This window comes from Antrostomus carolinensis, unplaced genomic scaffold (genome assembly GCF_000700745.2).
Source record: "Antrostomus carolinensis isolate BGI_N321 unplaced genomic scaffold, ASM70074v2 scaffold19715, whole genome shotgun sequence".
NCBI classification, from domain to species: Eukaryota; Metazoa; Chordata; class Aves; order Caprimulgiformes; family Caprimulgidae; genus Antrostomus; species Antrostomus carolinensis.
In genome coordinates, this window is record NW_010318698.1 from 1 (window position 1) to 8,484 (window position 8,484).

Below are 8,484 nucleotides of genomic sequence, written 5' to 3' on the forward strand. Positions count from 1 at the left end.
GGGGGGGAATTGAAGGTGCAGGAATAAACCATGAATAATGTTTGTACTTGGTTCTTTATGGAGAATTCCTCACAGGGATCTTGCAGAAATACGCTCCCTAAATGTGTCGCTTCTGTTTCATAGAATCCCAGACTGGTTTGGGTTGGAAAGGACCTTAAAGCTCATCCAGTTCCAACCCCCCTGCCAGCAGCAGGGACACCTTCCACTAGACCAAGTTTCATTTATTTCTTCTCAGATAACATCCTTCCGAGTGACGCTGATGAGTCTCTTCCAATTCACGGCTAGAAGGTTGGTTTCCCGAGCGTATTGTGGACTTACGGCTTCTTCTTCAAAGAAACAGAAGTTTTACTTGGAAATGGCTCGTCCTAGTTCAAGTAAGATATCTGTTTGTTTCCTTTAGTACTTTGGACAGGTGGTTAAGCTAGATTTGAAGTTCCACAAGTTTTCGTGTAATAAGTAGAATCGACAGTTTATTTCCAAATGTTTAGAAGAGCATGAAGTTGATTTTTTTTTTTTTTTTTAATTGCTAAAATTTATCTTCTACGTCTGTATTCACTATAGTTCCAAACCCCCTCACATGTTAGCGTGGTTGCCTGGTGACGTATTTTTACTGTTTATAATTTAGGCACATAAATGTATGCTAATTAATTGCATTTCCTTTTCATAATCCTAATGGATAATAAAACTCACTCCTCATTTCTTTGTACAAGAATTATGGAGGGCCTCAAGCATTTGTAGCACCTTGGGAGCAGGGTGTTGGGTAACCCCAGGAGCCCTGCTCAGTCTAGTTGTAGTACATACCCTCTTCTTTTTTGTTTGTTTGTTTGTTTGGGGATTTGTTTTGTTTTGTTTTTTAATTTGAGGATGTGCCTTAAGTTGAAAACCACGCACAGAACTTCACAGGTTAAAGGAATTTAACTCAGCCGGTGGGTAACTCTAGGTTTGCTTTATTTACAACTCAGAGTTGGGCCATCAACCTCAGTGAGTGGCAAAGGCATTGCAAAAATCAGGTTCTATATATATGCCCTCATTAATTTAAAATTCTATAAAAGTCCACAGCGATCTTCAAATGAAACTGTTTCTTCTCATCTCATCTCAGTGCCTCTTCAGAAGCTGCAGCCCCGCTGGTCCCACTCTGGTCACTCTATTCACTTATTTTCTCGAATAATCTTCCTGTCTGCTCACCTTTGCACTTCTAAGAAAAACTGACATAATGACATTTAACTGATGTCTATTTAAAATCTGTAATCTTTCACAATTCGCTTACTCCGAGTTAATCACTTCTCCTCTATAATTGCTGTGTCTCTAAATTCTGTTATTCTTGTTGATTCAGCTGGATTGGGTTTAAACCAGCCATGGAGAGGGCGATACAAAGGACAGAATGAGAAGCAGCATGGTTGCATGGTTCATAAGAATTATTATTATTCTATTATTTCGTTGCACCTGTTGCTAATTTTTCATCTTAACCATAATAATTCTATTAATCAGTATCATTTTACCTATAAGCATTTTAATAAATCTATTAATCAGTATCATTTTACCTATAAGCATTTTAATAATTATATTAATCAGTATCATTTTACCTATAAGCATTTTCTTAGAGAGTTTCCCTTTTCCAGTAACAGTAAAATCCCTGACAGTTGGGTCCCCAAGGTGCACTTGCTTTTCCTGCTGTTTCGAGCATCAGTGTTGGCTGCTGTCAGAGTCTGGACCAGGAGGACTTTTGACCTGATCTTTACACATTCAAGGGCTTTGGGAGGTTTGGTTTACAACAGGGCATCAGAATTGTAGTGTTCACTGCCCAGTTCTACAGGGGTCGTGCTGTGGGTCTTGGGACTCCTCCAGTGTCTGTCTGGCTTTAGACAAACTTATCATCTGCTTTTGGTTTTAAAAAAATAAAAAATAATTACGTAGTAAATTGTGAAGATGAGGGTTGTGATCAGCAGCTCCAAGTCCAGCTGGAGGCCAGTCACTAGTGGCGTGCTGTCAGAGTCAGTACTGGGGCCAGTCTTGTTTAACACCTTCATCAATGATCTGGGTGAGAGGGCAGAGCGTACCCTCTTTTTAATCTTGTTTTTAAAAAAATGCAAAGGAAAAAATTTACCATTTTTTTTCCCAAAGTTATTTTACTGTGCAGGGGAACATGGAGATTCAAAACCAGAAAATGCAATTGCAAACCTAGAAAATGAGCAAGACGCTTCAGAAGGAAATGTGTTTTCCCAAATTACCTTAATTTTGAAGGGGATACTTTGTAACAAAATGTAAAGTTCCTGGGTGGTGGTGGCAGCAGTTGTTACCAGCGTAGCATCTAGCGTGGGGTTTTAGTTCAAGGCTCTACCTTTCAAATATTGAGTATATTCATAGTTTTATACATGTTGCCCCACTTGGCTTGCTCATACGCATTTTTGAGGCACTCTAGGAATTGCTCTTCAATTTCTGAGACACAGAAACTCAGAAGCAAATTAGTATTCTGAAATTGAAGTTATGGGAGGGGTGTGTGTGTGTGGAAGGCATTTCTGGATGTGTAAGTTTGCCAGCACTGTCCCTATGGCCTCTTATATAGAAGTGTTTGAAGAGGTGTTTGTTTTTCCTCCCCGTGCACAGATCTGGCTGATTTTCGAGAAGTGTTTGCCAAAGCGAAGCATATAGTCATCATCACAGGAGCTGGGGTCAGTGCAGAGAGTGGAGTTCCTACCTTCAGAGGGGCTGGAGGCTTCTGGAGGAAGTGGCAAGCCCAGGTACGTACGGGGAACCTGCTTTGGCAGGGGGGTTGGACTGGATCCTGAGGTCCCTTCCAACCCCACCACGCTGTGATTCTGTGTCTGGTGCTCCTCTGTTAGTTGGGGAGGTGGGTGTGAAGGGTCAGAAGCAGCTGGGTACCGAGAGGGTGGAAATGCTCCCGTGGTGGCATGGCAGGGACAGAATTCTGCTGACAGCCCTGTCTGCAGCTCTGCCCCGTGCCCGGGGGTGCTGCTTTCTGCAGCCGCAGCACGTTTTCTGTTGTTCGGGTTATCGGCTGTTTGGGAAAAACAATGTTCTTTGCGGAGAGCTCTGGGTCTTTCTGACACCCCTGTTTTCCTTGCCTTGCAGTTTAGCTGTTTGCTCATCTTTTGACACCCTCGCTGTTTTCCTGCCTTGTGGGGCCTTTCCTGCTTGAAACTCTTAAGAACCTTTTACCAAAATAACACAGGACAGAAACAATGACACCACTGTTCTTTTAATCTTGGTTTCTCGTAATACTCTCTAAAAATGTTTTAGGATTTTTTTGTGTTTTGTTTGGGTTCCTCACAGCCTTTAACTCTCACACAAGCTCTGTCTCTCTTGCTGGTGTGACCTTGCCAGTGCTGGGAGCTACTGGAGCGGGAGAGGAGGTGGAAGCAGACACTGTGGGGTAGAGTGACGCAGGGGAGAGCATTAAATACACGAGTTGGATAGGTGCCTTGTGAGTCTGACCCTGGGTGCTGCTGCAGAAGTTTCAAGTAATCATTTTACTATCAGTAGCTGTGAGATACTTTCACTATCATTAACTCTATCCCAGCAAAGCCAGGACAAACTGCTACCCCAAACATTGCAATCACATTTACTTTCTTTATGTTTTTTAATGATAGCATTAAGTAAAGATTTGTTGAAGTTAAAGAGTCAGATAGAGAGGAGGGTTTAGACCTAAAGGTGCATTTTTTCTTTCAGTGGACTATTAATTCAAATAAAGCATGTGTGCATATAAATGCCTGGTCCTTCTGCATCAGAAAGTTTGTATTCAGTGTTTTTAGATCAGTAGAACTGGACATTGAAGCACTACACTGAGCTCCTTCTCATTTTAAAAAATATAAGGCAGAATTAAAGTTGGTTTGAAAAGTCTAGCTTAGATTTTACCAGCACATAAAGACAAGACATTAGACTTGGGTATTGACAATGGCTGTGATTTGGCTTGTGTTACACTTAAATTAAGGCAGGAAATAAATTGCTAGCAAAGGAAACAGACCCACACCATGCTGAGTTTTACAGCTGTGGTGGAAAAGAGTTTTGGATGCCAGAAATCACGTCCATTGAAGTATCTCATCTTGTTGCTGTACTAGACTCCTGGTAGTTTGGTAGAGCAGCACAGAATAAGGTCCGAGTGTACTATGTAAAACCAGGTACTGCTATAAACTATTGATAACAGTGATTTCCTCATTTCATAATAAGATCCTTTGACTTGTCGTCCTCATAAGGGTTATTGAACTATATTCTTGTCAGCTGCATCTGGCTATAAATAACCTGCTTTTGATTGCCTAGTTATGCTGGGAGCAGTGTTGATGGCAGGAGCTAACAGGCTTCATTTGGGGAGGGGATTATCTTGCCCTTTCGTTGGCAGAATGAATTATTTTGTCTTTTCCAGGAGCTGGCTACACCAGAGGCTTTTGCACGAAACCCTTCTCGCGTGTGGGAATTCTACCATTACCGCCGGGAAGTGATGCTGAGTAAACATCCAAACCCTGCACATATCGCCATCGCGGAGTGCGAACGGCGGCTGAGCAAGCAGGGAAGGAGCGTTGTGGTCATTACGCAGAATATTGATGAACTACACAGAAAAGCAGGCACAAAGCACCTCTTAGAAATTCATGGTAAGCATCAGCTTACCTGTCTGCTACAGGCCAGCAAACTTTTGGGGAAGAAGAGAGAGCAGGATAAGTACTGGGAGAAAAGAAATTTGTCTTTAAAATGATAATAACTGGTGTGAAGTTATTCCCAATGTCACCTTGTTCTCTTTTGGAAGTTGTCTCAGGTACTTCACAGCCTCCCTGTATGTCTCGTCTTTCCTTTTTAATGGATTCTGACGGTACACAGGAACTGGTTTTCCCTTCCCACCTTCTCATTTTTGCCTCACATCCACTTGTGAATAGAGACACTTGGCTGATTTTGCTTAGAAAAGGGGGAAATAATCCATCAGGGAGTTCTGCCCTGTGTTAGTGGTGCCGCACCAGTATTGCCACCAATAAAAGGTGTATTGGCAAGACTGGTGGCACCAGCCTTGGTGGTTTCTGCTCTGCTACCTGCCACTTTCCCTCGGTCCTGTCCTGCCCTTCCAAGACCCACTTGTGCATTCCATGGCTACTGGAGGGGCTGGAAACAGATGAGATTCCCTCACCTTTTTCTCCTACACCCATTGGCACTCCCTGTCTCTTCCCTGTGGCATTCCTTGCTCCCACCCTCTCTCCCACAAAGTGACAGAGGAGCACAACGCAGGGGTCAGCAAAGCTTTTGGATCTGAGGAGGTGTGTAGAGAACGAGGATGAGGAAGCCCTTCTCCATCCTTTAAGGTGCCTCCACTCCTCCGTTCTCCACTCTGCAGGTCCTGCCGTGGGGTGAAACACTCCCAGGACAAAGTCCCATCCTGGTCCTGCAGCTCTATGATGCTTCTTAACTCTTAAGTATCATGAAAGGTTTAAATGGGATTTCCCACTGCTCCTTTCTGATCTGGACACAGGAAACCTGCACAAATTGTTCTGCAGTTGTGGATCCAAGGATAAAGCCTTGGGTATAGTTTTAATTTTGATTATCCTTATTCTTTACAAAAATAGAAACAATTTTAAACTCCTGGCAGTATTGCACGTCTCTACAGCATGTTACTAATGCTGCAAAGGTCTAGGGGTTGGGGAGTTTTGCATAAAACAAAACAGTGTTAATCAGCATATATTTAGGAAAATAAAGTCTCTGACTTAAGGGGAAGAGCTATAAAGCAGAAATCATCTCCCTCAGTGATGTTTTAAATGATTTTCCTCTGCAATACTGTGACAAGGTTGTATATTACTCTTGTCTTGAGGTAGAAGAAGGTGACAAATCCTAGCTCAGAGGGACCGTTGCTGTTCACTGCTGCCTTTCAGCTTTCTGAAAGAGCTGTGCCCGTCTTTGCAGGGCCCAGTCTGTGCCCAGCTGTGGTGCTGGTCACCTGGGTTTGCTGAACAGAACTGTGTGTACACACTGTGTAAATAGCATCTGGTTCCTAACGCTGCCAGGTTCCCACACTTGGCTGTTACGCTCATGTAGTGAGTTACCCACAGGATATTGTCTTCAAAGTCAAACCAAGGCTGCCTGGGATAAACACAGCCCTTAGTTTGTGCAGCTGCCCCTCAGAGCGATTGTTTGATCCCCCCATGTTTTCTCTTTGTGTGTTCCAGGCAGTTTATTTAAAACTCGATGCACCAACTGTGGAAACGTGGCTGCGAATTACAAGAGTCCGATATGCCCCGCGTTGGCCGGGAAAGGGTAACACGTCTGCCTCGTAAACTCTCTCTATTTTCTACTTTGTCTGCTGTTAATAGAAAAGGAGCCGTTTTAGGAGCATACAGGACTTTCACCCCGTTCTCCTTTAGCATTATTAATGCTTAAGTGTTACACAGCTGGTTTGAAACATGACTGTGCTGTCTGGTAACAGCAGTGAGAGCCCGTGGTACCGTTCAGCGCTGTCAATGAGTAACTGTTAACCTCTAAGTTAGCACACTTTGAGAATGTGTCTTTCCTCCCATCCTCTTCACCTTCCAGGGTTTTTATTAAATCGTATGCTTATTCCTTAAATTGCACTGTCATCACTTGATTCATGGGTTGTCCTCTCCTGCATCTCCTGAGCACCTAGTAGCTTTTGTCCTTCAACTCCTCAGTAAGATTCTGATGATTACAGGTCTCAAAATACAGATCTGTGAAACCATCAGGAGGGAAACATCAGCTCCCAGGACTTCTGCAACTTTAAAAGTTGCAGAAGAATCCTTCAGTCTCCTTTTTCTAGCCATCCTCTTTCTTTCACCATTGAAAAAAGGGGGCAGGGGGACAGGACAGGCCTTATGTTCATAGATTTTTAGGGTTTTTTCCCCCCTTTGCATTTCACCAGATCTTTAGAGAGCTACATCAATATTTGTTGGGGCTTTGACAGACTTTGACCAGCTGATGCTCTTGCTTAACTCTGGGATAACGCTGGACAAATGTCTGCCTGCCTTCTATGTGGTATTTCAGGGTTCTAGCAGGTGCTGAAGTTGGCTGATTTGCAAAGATTCCGTGACTGGAGAGTGTGCTTGGGAGAATACTAAGTTTTTAGTAACATATAAAGTCCACTTTGTTTCTATGATTTAATACGTATTTCCATTTTGTAACTTCAGGGCTCCAGATCCTGAAACAAAAGATGCTGCAATTCCAGTTGAAGACCTTCCTCAGTACGTATGGACTGCTCTGGGTTTTTGCTGTTACCTCTTCACGTTTTGTGCATTTCAAAGGCTTGTATTCCTGTTCACATAGTTTTGGAAGGGGGCAGAAACATTCCACAGGAGAAAAAGACATGGGACTTTGCCCAAACGTGCCTAAATTGATGGGGTTTTGTAGTAAGTAGGGTAGTAGAAGAATTGCAGTAAGAAAGAAGAAAGAAGTGAGAAAGAAGTGCTGCACAGTAAGCATTTTAAACATTTAGAAGGGGTGTGGTTAGTAGGTCGAGAGAGGTTCTCCTCCCCCTCTACTCTGCCCTGGTGAGGCCACATCTGGAATATTGTGTCCAGTTCTGGGCCCCACAGTTCAGGAAGGACAGGGAACTGCTGGAGAGAGTCCAGCACAGAGCCACCAAGATGATGAAGGGAGTGGAGCATCTCCCTGATGAGGAAAGGCTGAGGGAGCTGGGGCTCTTTAGCTTGGAGAAGAGGAGACTGAGGGGAGACCTAATTAATGTTTATAAATATGTAAAGGGCGAATGTCATGAGGATGGAGCCAGGCTCTTCTCAGTGATGCCCAATGACAGGACAAGGGGCAATGGGTGTGAGCTGGAACACAGGAGGTTCTGCTTAAACTTGAGAAGAAACTTCTTTACTGTGAGGGTGACAGAGCCCTGGAACAGGCTGCCCAGGGAGGGGGTGGAGTCTCCTTCTCTGGAGACATTCAAAACCCGCCTGGACACCCTTCTGTGTGATCTCATTTAGGTTCCTGCTCTGGCAGGGGGGTTGGACTGGATGATCTTTCGAGGTCCCTTCCAATCCCCAACATTCTGTGATTCTGTGATTTTGTCACTTTGTGTCAGTCAGTCTGGAACACTGTGCTGTGCAGCCACTGCACAGGCCCTTGCAGGCATTAAATGTGCCACCGTGCTTTTTTCTAACGGCTGAAGCTTTGCCTTAGCTGGGTGCAGATGCCAGAAGCCACCTTGGTTTTCATCTGGCTTGTAAGGAAGAGAGGCTGGTGGCCAGTTTGTTACAGCTGGTGGAGGCAGAGGGCTGTAGCATGTACTCCATTTTTAAGTAAGTTTCCTGCATTTCAAGAGCTGAGTAAGGGGAACACACAACTAAGTATCTGAATTGAACAACTGTTGAGCACCCTGTTCTGTGTGACCAGGCAGCATGTGTGTGCTTCCAACACACGTGTAGCACAGCATCAGCTGTGTGATAGTTCCACTGGGCTGGCCCGTGGCCAGCAGCCAACACAGCCGCTCACCCACTGCCCCCCCACCCCCAGGGGATCGGGGGGAGGGTTGGG

The 8,484-nt window shown here is 44.3% G+C and overlaps 1 protein-coding gene across 1 annotated transcript in view; it reads left to right on the forward strand.

The window, feature by feature from the left end:
• Positions 1-259: 259 nt before the first annotated feature.
• Positions 260-8,484, forward strand: part of SIRT5 (sirtuin 5) — a 10,333-nt gene continuing 2,108 nt past the window's right edge. The window contains exons 1-5 of the mRNA XM_010169014.1: positions 260-374; positions 2,605-2,738; positions 4,379-4,604; positions 6,159-6,246; positions 7,131-7,184. Coding sequence (XP_010167316.1) covers positions 260-374; positions 2,605-2,738; positions 4,379-4,604; positions 6,159-6,246; positions 7,131-7,184 — 617 coding nt within the window. The remainder of the gene's footprint in view (positions 375-2,604; positions 2,739-4,378; positions 4,605-6,158; positions 6,247-7,130; positions 7,185-8,484) is intronic.